The sequence below is a fragment of the Chrysemys picta genome, chromosome 4 (assembly GCF_011386835.1).
Source record: "Chrysemys picta bellii isolate R12L10 chromosome 4, ASM1138683v2, whole genome shotgun sequence".
Lineage (NCBI taxonomy): Eukaryota > Metazoa > Chordata > Testudines > Emydidae > Chrysemys > Chrysemys picta.
Genome location: NC_088794.1, coordinates 93,994,751 through 94,009,819, shown reverse-complemented (window position 1 = coordinate 94,009,819; position 15,069 = coordinate 93,994,751). Strand labels below are relative to the sequence as shown.

General features: G+C 48.3%; 1 protein-coding gene across 4 annotated transcripts in view; it reads left to right on the top strand.

Annotated features, from left to right (window-relative positions):
- The window catches only part of TYRO3 (TYRO3 protein tyrosine kinase), a 52,600-nt gene extending 37,790 nt beyond the window's left edge, over positions 1–14,810 (top strand). For 3 of the 4 annotated variants that reach the window (XM_005284657.3, XM_042849460.2, XM_005284655.5), the window contains 7 exons: positions 436–516; positions 2,229–2,321; positions 3,160–3,281; positions 3,577–3,686; positions 4,726–4,885; positions 6,389–6,525; positions 12,223–14,810. In XM_005284657.3, the coding sequence (XP_005284714.1) occupies positions 436–516; positions 2,229–2,321; positions 3,160–3,281; positions 3,577–3,686; positions 4,726–4,885; positions 6,389–6,525; positions 12,223–12,598 (1,079 nt within the window). In that variant the 3' untranslated portion in view covers positions 12,599–14,810. The remainder of the gene's footprint in view (positions 1–435; positions 517–2,228; positions 2,322–3,159; positions 3,282–3,576; positions 3,687–4,725; positions 4,886–6,388; positions 6,526–12,222) is intronic. The other variant, XM_042849459.2, reaches the window with a different exon arrangement.
- The last annotated feature ends 259 nt before the right edge of the window (positions 14,811–15,069 follow it).

The window sequence follows — 15,069 nt, the reverse complement described above, 5'->3', positions numbered from 1 at the left end:
ACAGCTGTCACCTTGGAGAGCTTCCTCAGATGAAAGCTTCCTTAGTTCTTCAGCTGAGAGACCCCTCTCTGCCCCAGCCAAGCCTGATTCAGCCTTGCCTCTCTCAATATCCCCTTTCCAGAAATACTCCTCAGCTGTGATCCATGATCCTCCCTCCAGCTCTGCACGTCCTCAGTCAGCAAAGAATTGCCAGTTGAAACTGTCCCCTACCTAGCCTACCTCCATCACGGTATTTTCTTTCCCTTGGTCATGCTGCTCTGGCCTCCCACTCACACATATGCTCATGGGGCTGCAGTAGGAGAAATGGAGCTGGTAGCTATACTTCTTATAGCTCTTCAGCTCCCAGCTCCTCCCTCCATGATCGCCGGAGTAAACGTGATGTGAATCATCTGTGCTAGCGCTGTCTCCTTACTGCCTGCTCTGGTTATTCCACAGGCGAGTTTGGGTCAGTTAGAGAGGCGCTACTGAAGCTGGAGGATGGTTCTTTCCAGAAGGTTGCAGTAAAAATGTTGAAAGGTGGGTGAAAGCGGGGCCACTTGAAACACTTAAAATAAAATCACTTGGAAAGATTACATTTAGGCTTGGAAGGATTCGATTTTGAGTGGTAAATGTCTGTCAACATTGATTTCATCATATATGCTCCCACTGAGCCTCCTCACTTGTTTGTTAATCCCTTTTCTTTCCCCGTGATCTCTGTCCATTTCGTCTTTTAAAAAATATAAGCTCTTCGGGGCAGGGACCATGCCTGCTTATTGTTTGTACCCCACCTAGCACATCCTGGGCACCACCAGAAGCAAATAGTAAATATTATTGCTACTAAGTACAGAGAATGCCACTCAATTCCTTGATTCTGCACCATAGTAAGTCCTATGGCATGGACAATTCTGTCAAGTCTACTTGGCCCTACACAGGTAGCAACAAAGGGCCAAATCCATCCAAATATATCCTGGAGTAGATGGATGAAAGTCTCTGGGCCAAATTCAGTGGTGAAGTAAATAGTAACGTAAGTTATGTATCAGGTGTAAGTGACAAAATAGCAGAACGCCCATTGATTTGGCATTCAGTGGACGTACAAAACAAGCCCAACTTCCAAGTTGACTGAGAAGTGGGGCTGTAACTGGAAGAGCAACTACCAGATAAAGCAGATAAAATAAAGCAAGACCTTTTCTCACATACACACACTCACATCCTAGCCTGCGCCACACCATCCCTGTCACTCCTGGAGCCAAAGTCAGACGTGGTGTAAATGGGTGCAGCTGCCATTGACTAAAACAGAAGTTCTGCTTGGAGCTGAGTTTGGTCCCCACTGACACAAGACTGTAAACAACACTCACTTTGCATTTATTGAATGCCAGATTAGTGCAAGTTACACTGCTTTGCCATTTACAAGCATTTTTCTGACCAGCTTGTAAACCTCTGGGTCTGAATGTGATCTCCCAGTAGGTCTTAAGAACTCCCACCAAATTCAGCAGTGACATAAAGGAAGGGGAAATGACATGCTGCACTGAACCCTTAGCTCACTTCACAATCTGGAATAACAGCAGAAAAATCTAGGACGCTGCTCCAGATTCATACTGCTGTGATCAGATTAGAAACTGGTCAATGAGTAACTTTCACGCTCCTTAATGTCACTGCTGAATTTGGTCCAAGATCTCCAAGGCTGCTGATGCCAAAGAAATCATTGCTCCTGAAAATTAAAAGAAACAATACTGCTAAGAGATATAAAAGCATTGATCTTTTGTGCCACCAAGGTCATGTATTAAATGGTCTCCCCCATTTTGGACTGGGATTCCAGACTATCTAGTTGGTTGGCAACATCTTTAATCCCTTCTGCCAGGCTATCACCTCGCCCCCCCCCCCTTCCCCCATTATAATTCAGTTCCTTTTTAGCTAATTAATTCCCACGTCTTTAAGCCCCACTCATGATTTCTGTGGCTTCCAATGAAAGCTGTTGCTGAGAAAAGAGCTGCTAATCGACAGGTCTTTGCTCTGCCAAGAATGAAGTCACCAGATGTCCCTGATGTATGCTTGAGGCTCTCTCCCTGTTCCAGCTTCTGTTCTCCCCCCACATCCCAGGAGAATGTGGCAGGCTAGGCTTTGTTGTGAAATGTTATCTAATTGTGCGTCTGAGACAATGTGTTATGCCTCACAAAGCAAGCTTCTGATAATCATGTCTCTTAATGCTCCTCTGAGTCACTGAGGAAAAATCTCGTGCTTCTGCCTTTCAGCGGATATCTTCACCTCAAGTGACATTGAAGAATTCCTGCGAGAGGCTGCCTGCATGAAGGAGTTTGACCACCCACACGTTACTAAACTGATCGGTGAGCCAGCAGCAGAGTTCTATGGCACAATGTAGTTCCTCCTGCCTTGCCGGATCCCAAACTGCTTCATAAACTATACACATAAATGTATGCAGACTATGCAGCAGCACTGAGATGCAGCCACCTTCTGGAGTGGTGGGCAGCAGCGTTCAATTGGCCCTTCCCATTCTGCGGGATGTGGATGTTGCTCTTTTCCAGGCCTACCGGGCGTTGACATGTGTGTAATTATAGACGTGTGTGCATGCACACACATATTTTTAATGCAGCTGTAATTGATTTCTCTTAAACCGTTTCTCCGTTCTTCCTTGGCTTTTGGAAATCCATTCGGCAACGTTAGCCACAGATGGCCTGGCTGAGAAATGGCTTGTGAAAGGGATATGTTAGATGGGTCAGTGGAAAAATAGGTAAAAAATAAACCTTTGTTATCCATCAGATTAGAAACTCCTAAACAATGAGGAAGAAGACAGCAGGACATTTCCTGCCTTGCTCTAAGGCATTGTGGGACATGGGGCAATGCAAGCAAAACTCCGCATGCTCTGTGGGGCAGGTCACCACCCCCTTTGGAAGGATCCTAGGAACTTTAGGGCCCAGGCCTGGAAGGAGCTGAGTGCCTCCTGAGTTGTGTTGAGCACCTGCAATTCCCCCTGAAGTAGGAGTCTCTGCACCTCATAGGGTCAGGCCCTGAGAGGGAAGGTGGCACATGGAATTCAACCCTCCAGAAATGTGGGTGACCGTGTTTTTCCCCAGACTGTTAAGAAGAGGGAGAGACAAGTGTAATGTCCTGTTCAGGATGGATCTGTTTGCAAACTGCTCTTTGCTGTGTGCTCTCTCACCCCAGGAGTCAGCCTGCGGAGTCGCCCTAAGGGTCGGCTCCCAATTCCCATGGTCATCCTGCCCTTTATGAAGCACGGAGACCTCCATGCTTTTCTGCTGATGTCCCGGATTGGAGAAAACCCCTTTGTAAGTCTTTCTCTTTGTACATTCCCTCCCAGGAGGAGGTGGGTTTGGGAAGATCACATTCACACTGGTGCAGGTTTTTATCTCTCAAAGGAACTTGCAAGGGGCTAGAAGGTTTTGATCTCACTGGAGACTCCGGGCTCACAAGGTTCTGAAATGACTTTACATTGTTGCGCTTGCATTGAGGACAAGCTGCCTCTCCACCGCCCCCAGTGTAGACCAGGGGGTAAATGCCCCCGTTTGGCCCTGAGTGACTGGAATGTTCCAGGGACCAATCTAGAACTGTGCTTTCTTGCAGAATTTGCCTCTTCAGACACTACTCAAGTTTATGATTGATATTGCCAGTGGGATGGAATACCTGAGCTCGAAAAACTTCATACACAGGGACCTTGCTACTCGGAACTGCATGTAAGTGGGCCAGGCGCTTTCAGACCAAACAAAGGCTAGGGAGGGAAGGAGGCAAAGCCTTCGTAAGAGAGAGAGAAGAGAGAAAGGGGTGAGAAGCCCCAGGAAGTCACAGGAAGGGGCAGTAGCCTGCCTTCTCCTGAAGGGTTAGCCAGATACAGTCCTTCCCTCCAAGAAAGTGGCAACAGATATGAGGAAGCTAGGACCTGTTAGCCGTGTAGGGATTCATAGATTCCAAGGTCAGCAGGGACTGTTGTAATCATCTAGTCTGACCTCATGTGTAACACAGGCCAGAGAACTTCCCCAAAAGCGGAGCTTTTAGAAAAACATCCAATCTTGATTTACAAATGGAAACTCTACCACAACCCTTGGTAAATTATTGCAATGATTAATCACTCTCACCGTTCTTTCCCATCGGAGGAGTGGCATATCCTCACAGGTGACTCCTAAGATTCAGCGAAGCACCCAAACTGAATTCTATCTCCAGCACTCCCGTCATTGGGTTCTGGGTGTATTTTGCAGGGCTGATGTTTGGTGGGGTGCATGTTATGTTTTTGCAGCATTGTGTCATTCTGATGAGACATCATCAGGTAGTGATGCGAGGTCACAATACAACATACTGAGCAGAGGGTGGATTGGGCTGTGATAAGAGAGAGGAGCTTTTAGAACTGCCAGAAAACTGTATCAGCTCTGAGGGCTTGATAATGAAGATGTAAAAACTAATCTAGGATTCCCCAGAGTGCAATTCTCTCTGGACCCTTTTAGGTGGAAGTCACTCTGCTCCCACACTTACAGAGTCGTAGTGACTCCCCTGTTAGTCCTTAAGAACTGTACTGAGACCTCCAGCCTATTTCACATTGGCCACCAAACAGGGATGACTTGGGGACACTACCAACTCTGGGCCCTGTTTGAGTTGGTGAGCTAAGGCTGTAAGGTGCTCTACCTCATTACAACTGCCCTGAGCTGGCCAGTCTTGGACATATTTCTAGCTGCCTGAATGTAGCCAGTAGTTGCCTTCTTACTCATTCACATTTTCCCTCAGGTTGGATGAGAATATGAACGTGTGCGTTGCAGACTTTGGGCTCTCTAAGAAAATCTACAGTGGAGACTATTACCGTCAGGGCTGCGCCTCCAAGCTGCCAGTGAAGTGGCTTGCTCTAGAAAGCCTTGCAGACAATCTTTACACAACACATAGTGATGTGGTAAGTTTTGCTCTGGTGTTTGGAGCCACGACCAACTCCCCTAGAAGCCAGTGGGGATTTTTCCGTTGACTTCACTGGACAGTGAATCAGGCCCTTGGTGACAGAAGAGGACCATGTGAATGGCTGATGCCTTGTGTGAAGGGATGGGCACATCTCCCTTCTGGCTTGGATCATGATGTTAGAACTGGAGAATCTGGGAAATGTTTTGAAGCTGAACAGAGCAGTTTGTGGTGCAAATGTGAAAGTGATGAATCCCTCTCTCCTGGCCCTCTTCTTCTTTCACCCCTCATCATTTCTCATCCCTGGCCACCTTCCCTCACCTCTCTGCCTCTCTCGTTCCCCCACCCCATGCTTTCTATTCCTCCAGTTTCGTCTTTCCTTTCTCACCCTTGTTCTTTTCCCTTTTTCTCCGTCATCGTTCCTTGCCACCAGAAGGTGACATGATCTCACACGCACACACTGGAGTAGCTCTGGCAATGCTGTTTCATCCAGCAGAGCACTATGTTGAGGATGACACCACACATCCCTGCCATATTGTTATGTGGATTAAAAGGCCACTCACTCCTTAGATACTCCTCCTTATTACGTTTCACTAAGGAAGTGAGGACAAGCACATATACCTGGAGCTCCTCTTCCTTTCCTCTAGGTCTTCCTTCTGGTTCCCTCCTCTCTCCCTTGCTGCCTTCTGAGCTGGTTTCCCATTGGCCCCTTCCTTTACGTGTGGACCTGCACTGCCAATTACCAGTTATTGACACTGCCTCTGAAGAGGTGGCTGGTGATACCCCAACGGTTCTCAAACTATGGGTCAGGACCCCAAAGTGGGTCATGACCCCATTTTAATGGGGTTGCCAGGGCTGGCATTAGACTTGCTGGGGCTCGGGGCCAAAGCCCCAGCCCCACCGCCCAGGGCCAAAGCTAGAGGGCTTCAGCCCTGGGTGGTGGGGCTCAGGTTACAGGCCCCTTGCCTGGGCCTGAAGCTCTTGGGCTTCAGCTGTGGCCCCCTCCCCCGCGCAGAGCGGTGGTGCTCGGGCAGGCTCAGATTTGGGTCCCCCCTCTTGGGGTCATCTAGTGATTTTTGCTGTCAGAAGGGGGTCGCGGAACAATGAAGTGTGAGAACCCCTGCCGTACAGCCTGACTGCAATACTGCATGAGTACTGCCCTCGACCTTGCTGCAGAGTGTGCCCAGCGAGTGACTGATGACACAGCTGCGTGCATCGCTGATTATGAGAAACAGTCCTCTTTGTACACAGCACATCCTGCTGGTTAGACTTCCCCAGGCATTTTCCAAAGATACGGGTCAGAACATACTGAGCCAAAAGTGGCTCATTCCCTTTACTGCCCTAGGCATCGTGGCCAAACTCTGCACATCCCCCAATAGCCCCCAATCTGGCGCAGCGCAAGAAGCTAATTAGCTCACAGCCACCAGTTGGAAAAAATAATGCCCCCTGCCTTGGCAAACAGGGAACCTACGATTTGCTAGCTCTGTTTCCTGTTCTGTTTCAGTGGGCATTTGGTGTGACAATGTGGGAGATTGTGACACGAGGACAAACCCCTTACGCTGGCATCGAAAATGCAGAAATCTACAACTACCTCATCAGTGGCAACAGGTTGAAGCAACCCCCAGAGTGCCTGGAAGACATGTGAGTAACTTGTTCCTTGCTTTGTTTTGACCCCCATGGAGAATCCTCTCTTAATGGATACAGAGAGAGACAGAGTCAGCTGGCATGGCTTCTGTTCACAGTCTATTTCTTTTCAATATTTGAAGATACCTGCTAGAGACAGTCATTGGGGTTGCTACGAACTATAAAGGGGCCAGTTTCTCTGCTGGCGTCACTCCACTGAAGTCAGGGTAGTTACACTGGCAGCTAACTTGGTCTGAGAGCTTGGACAGCATCAGCACTAGAGAGTTTTGCCCCCCTTGCGAAACTATACCCATGTTCCTTGAAACTCACTGCTACCCACCTCCTCCAGGCCAAAGCCTAAGCAAAGAGATGGGCCTCATGCCATGCCCTGAAGGTCAGGAGATTAATAATCTGGCATAACGATGGGAGAAGCATATCTCAGAGCAGAGGACCCTTTATTGCATTTTCCCTTCAAAGCTAGGCACTGTCATCAAAAGCATCTCTGCTGACCTCAACTGCAGTTGGCAGAATATATAGGAAGAGAGGGGGGCCTCTCAGGTAGCCAGAACCTGCACCATGTAAGCCTTTATAGATCAGTGTCAACATCTTACACTGCGGCTGGAAATGACAAGGAAGCCAAGCCAGTGTTTGGAATATCCTCAGACCCTGCAGCTAATGCCACTAGGCAGCCACATTCTGCACCAGCTGTAACTTCCAAATGGCCATCTCCACACTGCATTGCTGGGTGATGAAGTGTTCCCTCTTCATAAAATTACATGGAATGTGTGTATCCGGATCTTTCGCTCTATAGATGCTGGCATAAGCCCCCCAGTGCTGGAACAGACTTCTGCCTAGATTGAGCTATCAAGCTGGAGTGAATCCCCTGGGGCTGAAGCAGTCTTTGTAGTTCCTTAGGTCCACCCCTAATACATGCTGACCAATCAGTGCCCTCTACCTGACTCAAAAAGGAGTCTCAAACAGTACCACCCAGAGGATTCAGGGGGCCTGGGGCAAAGCAATTTTGGGGGCCCCTTCCATAAAAAAAAGTTGCAATATTATAGAATACTATATTCTCGTGGGGGCCCCTGCGGGGCCCGGGGTCTGGGGCAAATTGCCCCCTTGTCCCCCCCCCTCTGGGCGGCCCTGGTCTCAAAGCTGGTAGCAAACACTGCCATCTTTCTCAGCTCCAAGAGGATTACTCTAGTGCATTTCCTAAGGTAAAAGCCTTTTCATTCTGGACAAAGACATTTGAGAAGAAGAAATGAGAAGCCATCCATGCTGAGCACTCCCAGCCATTGGTTTCTACTTTCCCATTTTTTCTTGAGCATCTTAGTACAAATAATATATTCTCCATTTAACCCTTTCACTAGCCGCCCTATAAGGTTTCCATGTCCTCTGTGGCAGACCACTCCATCACACAGCCCAGCTCAGGGGACGCTTCTGAAAATGTTGGCTTTCCCCTCTCTGTCCCGCTTTCCCCTAAAGTGGTGCCTAGAGAATGATCTGGAGGAGTCCCTGTTTCACGGAGTTGCCTGTCCCCCACGTTGGCTGTTCCACATAAGGGAATGCTCTGGGCTCTTGTTAGTAAGTCATTCACCCTAGTCTTCATGGCAGATCACTTTTTGACTCTTTCCTAGCATTTGTATATCTTTTTGTCAACCCATTGTTTGACTCTGGCAATGAAGCCAAAATATTCAGTGAATGTGGCGTTGCAAAGTAGCGAGCAAGTCAGAGCAACCAGGCTTTGGTCAACTCTTTTGTACGGCATGTTTGTATAGTATGTGGGCCTGATTCTGATTGGTGTAAATCAGGAGTAATGCCATGGAAGCCAACTGCTCCACTGCAAAATTAGTAACAGGCTCAATAAAGTGCTGTCTAGCTACAGTGAGAAGAGTAAAAAATGCCATCATGCAATTCTGTATTCTTTGTTTCTCACTGAGCCCCATATCGGATTGTTCAGTTTACAAGTTTACAGGTCTATTTGTTTTGGGCTGCTTTTCACTGTAAGATCACGCTCTCCCGGAAGAATCAGCAACTATAAAGATTCTGGAATAGGAATTTAGTTGCCAGCTTGGTGGGTGATGCACAAAGAAGAATACAAGAGATCTGGCTTTCTTCCAGCTAAATGAGTTCTGCTGTGCTGATGACACTAAGAACTTGTTTTGTTCCCAGGCTGAGCAGAACTGAGTTAAGTATAAAACACGTAAGACCTGATTCTGTATTCCTTACCTGAGTAAAACGCGCACTGAAGTCAGAGAGAGTTTGGCCTGATTGAGAACTGTGGGTTCTGATCCACATGAAGCAGATATGTGACAAAGATCCCACTTTTCAGACTATATCATCACCCTGGCCACCCCACAGGATCTAACCCTTGGAGTATCTGGGGTAAGATAAAGGTACCTTCCCCAGTAAAATCCCCACAATAAGGGGCAATACCACCATTGCCTGCCCTCTGGAGGGTGAATCCTGCCTGGCACAAAAGGGGCAGCCTAGCTCTGGGAGGTTTGATGTATGCCTCTCTGCAGTAAGTTCTGTGAGTTTGGCCCTCGTTCTCTAGTGCTGCATTGTAAGAGGGAAGAGCTCCTTCCTGGACGTCTCCCTTTGTCAGCTGTGCAGTAGGTCCAGTGCTTAATTTGTACCAGGGCTGAGCCCCGGCACCTCTGGGCTTGCTGTGACAGTTATGAAAGTAAAACAATTGCTTGAGCCCCGGCACCACTTTCATTACAAATTAAGTACTGAGTAGGTCTCATTGGAGATCTCTGACTCTGACCACTGCAGCAGATGTTTCCCAGGCATGTCTTGCGCTAAGTGAGAAGATGCTCTCTGGAGAGTAGGGAAGCATGTGTGTGCCATGTCTTCAGCACGTACCGGTTGTAGGAGGTTATTTACCAGCCCTGAAGTGGGTGGTCAGGTTTGGGATCTATTTGATCGCCTGGTCAGTTTGACTAGGACCAGGTTTTTCTAAAAGTTCACAAACTCAGGATAGTAGGTCACGGTTTTATTTAAATAAAGAGAAGCAACCATGTGATCCCCAGCCTCCAACTCTGTTGGCTCCCTGTCCGTTTCAGGACCCAGTTCAAAAGCCATGCTTTTATTTAAGAACCTCCATGGACTTTCTTTATCCCATTTCATGGATCTCATCTTCCCTCCTCACTTTCTCTGTTCTTCTAACATGACCTAGCACTCCTGGTGCAAGATCTACAGTGCCTGCATGGAGGTGTGACTGGATGGAGGGGGACAGAGTGGGGAGGGGGGTTGTCAGACGGTGAAGTGTAAGAGGTTCTCCTGCTGAGCCACAGTGAGGAGCTAATAGCTCCGCTCCTGACTCTGACCTTCATCCACTCTGGCACTCATACAACTTTGCCTGTAATGACTGAAGCTCAATTGCTACTTGACCTCAGAAAAAGCAGTCTACGTAGCATGACTGGTACCGTGGCTAATAAATGACTGATCGAGTTTTGCATGCAGAGGTGGAGTGTATCACAGCCATTCTAGGGGGAACACACAGTAATCCTGGTAATTTTTTCCAGAGCAGACAAGGCCATTTTACGTTCAGTTATTCAAGCAATAAAGACTTTGTTTGTTTCTTTACAGCCCTCTGAACCAGAATAATAGTGCCCATGTTACAAGGGGATGGTGCCCTTTACCAATCAAGTAGGCATTCCATCATAGTAATAGTAATAGCATGGGTGGCAGGTGAACCCCAGGCTTGGGGAGGCTAGACCCCGGCCCGGACCACACCTTCTGCCTGAGGCCCCGCCCCTCCTGCAGGAGCCCAGAGTCCCCCCACCTCCCAGTGTGGAAGCCAGCCCCACCCCCACCCCCAGGCTCTCTGAGCACCCCCAGCCCTGGAATGCCAGGGGAGTGAGCAGGCGGCGGGGGCCCCCCCAGCCCGGGAATGCCAGGCAGGTGAGTAGGTGGCGCACGCCCCCCCCCCACCCCTCCGCCCAGCCCCAGAGCACCAGATGGGTGAGTGGCGGCACAGGCTCTCCCCCTCCCCCCCCGCCCCAGCTCCGGAGCACCAGGCGGGTGAGTGGGCAGCACGGCCTTGCTCCCCTAGCCCCGGACTGCAGGCCGGCCCTGATTAGCCCCCCAGCCTGGGGTCCCGTCCATGGGGGGGAAGAGCCCCCTGCAGCACAGCCCAGGAGGGGGTCTGGGGGCGAAGCGTGGGCAGGACCACGCAAGGCTGTTTGGGGAGGCACAGCCTCCCCCTGCCTTCCATACCCGCAGCCCATGAATAGTGGATGGGTTCCATTATGCCCGAGGAGCTGAGATAACAAAGTTTAGATAGAACCTTTTAGAACTCTGACCAGAAATTGTTGCTCCTAAAAATCTGGCTTCTATTTTGGTTTTGGTTTTTTATTTTTCCTCCTCATGGTTTTATCTATCATTTGATTAGAATCTGGAACAATAAAATCTCTGATCCACTGTTGAGAGTATAAAACACACACTATTGAACAAAGAGCAGTGGTTCTCAACCAGGGGTCCGCGGCCCCCTGGGGTCAGTGAGCCCTTTCAGGGGGCCTGCAGGGCCCCAAGGCTGAAACCCAGTGCCCTGAGCTCCAGCGCTGAAGCCAGGAGCGGTGCGGGGCTGAAGCCATTTCCCCCCCCCCCCCCCCCGAAGCTGGGAGCAGCTCCTGAGTGAGTCAGGGGCTGGAGGTGGCGCTCCCTCCATGGACCCCGCTGTGTGGAGCTGGCTCAAGCCCTGCCAGCCCTTGTCCCCCAAAATAGAAGTTAAACTATGCCTATGCCCAAGGGTCCCCTGGCTTGGAGCCCTGAGTTTCCCCCCCCCCCTCCTCAACCCCCGCTGGGCCCTGGAGTTTTTATAGCATGTTGAGGGGAAGAAAAAGGTTGAGAACTCTTGCCGAGAATAAAAATCTATCACTAACCATTGCATTTATTCGGGGTTCTATTCATGCCAAGCAGCATCGGTGAACTGATGCTCTACCAAATCTGCTTTGTCTGACTGGCTTTTTGATTTTGATTTTTGTGTGTGTGCGACTCCTGAAAAACCTGCTTCTTGGCAACACTCATTCTGACCAAAGTGAAAATACTCTGGAAAATGTGAGGAGACTAGGAATTTGATACTATTGAACATACTGAAGGCAAATCCTCTCACCCTGTGCCAAGCCTGAGCAAATGGCCTTTGTGTCAGGGAGTTCTGGAGAGGGATGTGTGCTTTTTATTTTTTTATATTGTAGCTGTGTCAATTTACTACCCAGAAAAGCATCTAACTGCTTCTAAAACGTTCTAGTGACACATCTAACTCAACCAAAAAATAAGCATCCAGAATTCAGATTTGACAAATGCCCTTGTTAACTCTCCAACACATCAAAACTAGAACTCTCCCCTCCCCATCACCCTGCTCTTTCCCACTCAACTCACCCCAGAGAAATCCTAGGACTATTCACTGAGGGCTGTGGGTGACTCCTCTGCAAATGTGGCTGCTTGAATTGCCTCTGTACACAGAGATTTTGGGGTGGTATAACAGAATTACTCCCAGAACTTCCACTGGGATAGGGTGGAATTGCATGCCCCCCCATTATAGTTTGTCGGCACAATTGATCCCTAAAGTGGTGGTTGTACCATGTCACTGAGTGAAGAATTGGGTCCTGTTTTGTTGTTAGTGGCGTTGCCACATGATTAATGGGCCGGGTTACTTTGCACACAGACCCACTATATTTTTCAGCTCTTTTTACTCTGTTTGCATTGCAGCTATGATCTCATGTGCAGATGCTGGCATTCTGAGCCCAAGCTACGCCCTAGCTTTGGAATGCTGAAATTACAGCTGAAAATGATTCAGGGGAGAATGTCCATGCTCTCGTCCAGTCAGGATCCTTTATACGTCAACATTGGGGAGGCCAAAGAGACTTCTGGGAGCGACCCTGCCCTGTACACTTCATTTAGAAATTTGGACAGCGGAGAGAACATTGCTGGAGCAGCTGCTGCTGTCACTAGTGACTATCGCTACATCATGAGCCCCTTGTGCCTTGGAAATGACGTTGGAAGTGAAAGGCATCCCAATGCAGCTGAAGGGGAGGCCAGGAGCCTTCTGCAGGAGCTGGAGTCAGAAGGAGAGAGAAGTTGTTAGCCTGTAAGAAAAAGACGCTCCAGTTCTCTACAATGGGGTGTGTGCAGCTGTATTGCCACGTCGCACTGCTTTCTAAAGCCAGTTAGAGGATGTTTTTAAGCCGCATGGGTAGCTATAATTAGGGCTACTTCTGTAGCTAGCACCATCTGTGTGGGCTGCTGTTGCAGACTGCTCAGAAAGATCAGAAATCATAATAACCCCTTGGACTTTTGGGGGGTAGGATTAAAGGTCGATCGCATCCAATGGGAGTGGGTTCAAAGCTACAGCAACCAATGAGTGTTTGTTTGCTCGGCTAATTCTCATTGGCTGCCACCATAGAGTTGAATGCACATACTAGTCCATCAGTGCTCGCTATTTTGTGGATGCTTTTTCAATTCTGGCAGTGTGAGCTTTGGACCAGTAGATCTGGAAACACTGGCGAATATTTACACTGTCGTTCAGGACATAGGGGAAGAAAAGCCCCCTTGTGTTCACTCAGCAGTACTGCCTAGACCTGTTGCCTACCTCAGTGGTTCTCAATCTGTGATCTACGGAGCTGCTTACATACAGTGATAAAACAGCCAGTGTTTTTCAAGCAATGACACTTGTTGCTAGAAGTAGCCCTGCCCAGGGCTCTCTTAGAATTTCCAGATGCTTTTGTTGAACAACTAAACTGAAACCAACGAAAATCCAACACCTTTCTCCACCCTGTGCACCTGTTTTGTGTCTTTCGTTGTCTTCTGTTTGGTATTAATGCAGCCCTGATCAAATGTGCAGCTGCTGTAAAATGAGTTGGTGGGGGGCAACCATGCAAGAGGATAGAACCATACTTCACAGGGAAGTAAATCGAGCACTGCAGTGGGGGCTGGCAGCAGTGCGGGGAATCCCTCCTCAATAACATAAAGTGGAGAGGAAAGAAACAGCACAGATACAAAATGAAGGCCGGTAACCATGCATTGACTTCAGCAGAAGCAGGATCCAGCATTTGCTTTATTGCTTTATTTTAATCTCCCTTAACTGTCCCTTTCTTACCTTTTTTATGTAACCAAGCACTGTAGGTACCACTGAAAAGGTGTGGAATCGTTGGGAGCAAAGGGATCAACAAGCAGGGGCGCTGGAACAATTTGTATAGTGGGGGTCTTGAGAGCAATTGAACCAAACTGTAAACCCTGGATATGATGGAAACCACTTCAAGCCAGGGGGTGCTGCTGCACCCCCAGCACCCCTAGCTCCAGCACCTATGTCAATAAGGGGATATCTGTCTAAAAAAAGCAGTCCTCACTATGAAAAAAATTGAGAACCAGGGGCCTTGCTGATTAGGAGGTCTTCAGGCATCTGCAAAAGATCAACCACATTGGAACATATTCTGTTTATCACTGCAGCCTTCCAGCGAGGGAGAGATTCATATTACAGCTCTCTCCTCCCCCCCGAAATCAGCATGTCGGATACGTTATAACTGCAAACGGTCATGTGTCTTGTTTTTTTAAATAATGTAATATTTTAATGTAAATGAGCAAGTGTTTTGTATAGCAGTTCCCAGCACTGCCAGAGACGTGCAGTACACCTTACCCCGGTTGTCTGAATGTTTACAAGACCAGGATCTAGCTCATTTGACTTCCTGTGCCCTGAAGAACTTTGCAGTATCGTGCGTCTTGGGCTTCCACATTGCACTCCCCTCACAGCGAAATGCTGTAAAATTTAATGTTTATACTTTGAAATGAAGTGCTAAAGATGGGACCAAGCTGCAAAATTCAAATCCAGATCTGGAATACGAATACCCAAACTTTGCCGACTATGATTTCCATTTTACCCGTTGTAAGGAGAGGTGCTGATAGCAAAATTCAGAGCCACATTTTCGAGTCCTAATTTAGAACAAAGTCTGGAGTAGTTGGCGCTGGGGTTTTGAAACACAAAACAACAATGTCCTAAAGCTGCCTCCCAGAAGTCCCACACAATAGACTGCACCATCTTATAGACCAGGAAATGTAGAATTTTTCTTCTTGATTTAACTGGTATACAGAAAACAATTATAAGTGAGCAAATAACACATAACAAAGGGTATTGTTTTACCACAGTACCTGTGCAGGTACGTACGTGAGTTTATTGTGAGAGCTGAAGGCCACGTTCCCTGCAGCCAGCTGGGAAGTGGAGATGTACCTATAGAATCTAACTTCTGGAAGCATCTCATTAGTTTTTATTCTTTTTTTAATAATAAAACGTGTACTGTGTCTGAGCCCCAGCCTTGTGTCCACTCCATCTCACAATTGGTGATGTTTTTCTTTAAGGGCCTTCTCATTCAAACGAGGCACTGATAAAATTGGTTGTTCTCATACATGATTCACCCCCCCGCCCCCCTGCTTCACATAAAAACACAATGAGCCAAATCTTTCTCCTCACCAAGCCTGAGGAGCTGAGCTCAGGGCAGGAGGATTCCTGGGAGTGGGGTGGGGATGAAGGAAAATTCCAGCCATCCTAGACTGCAGAACCTCTCT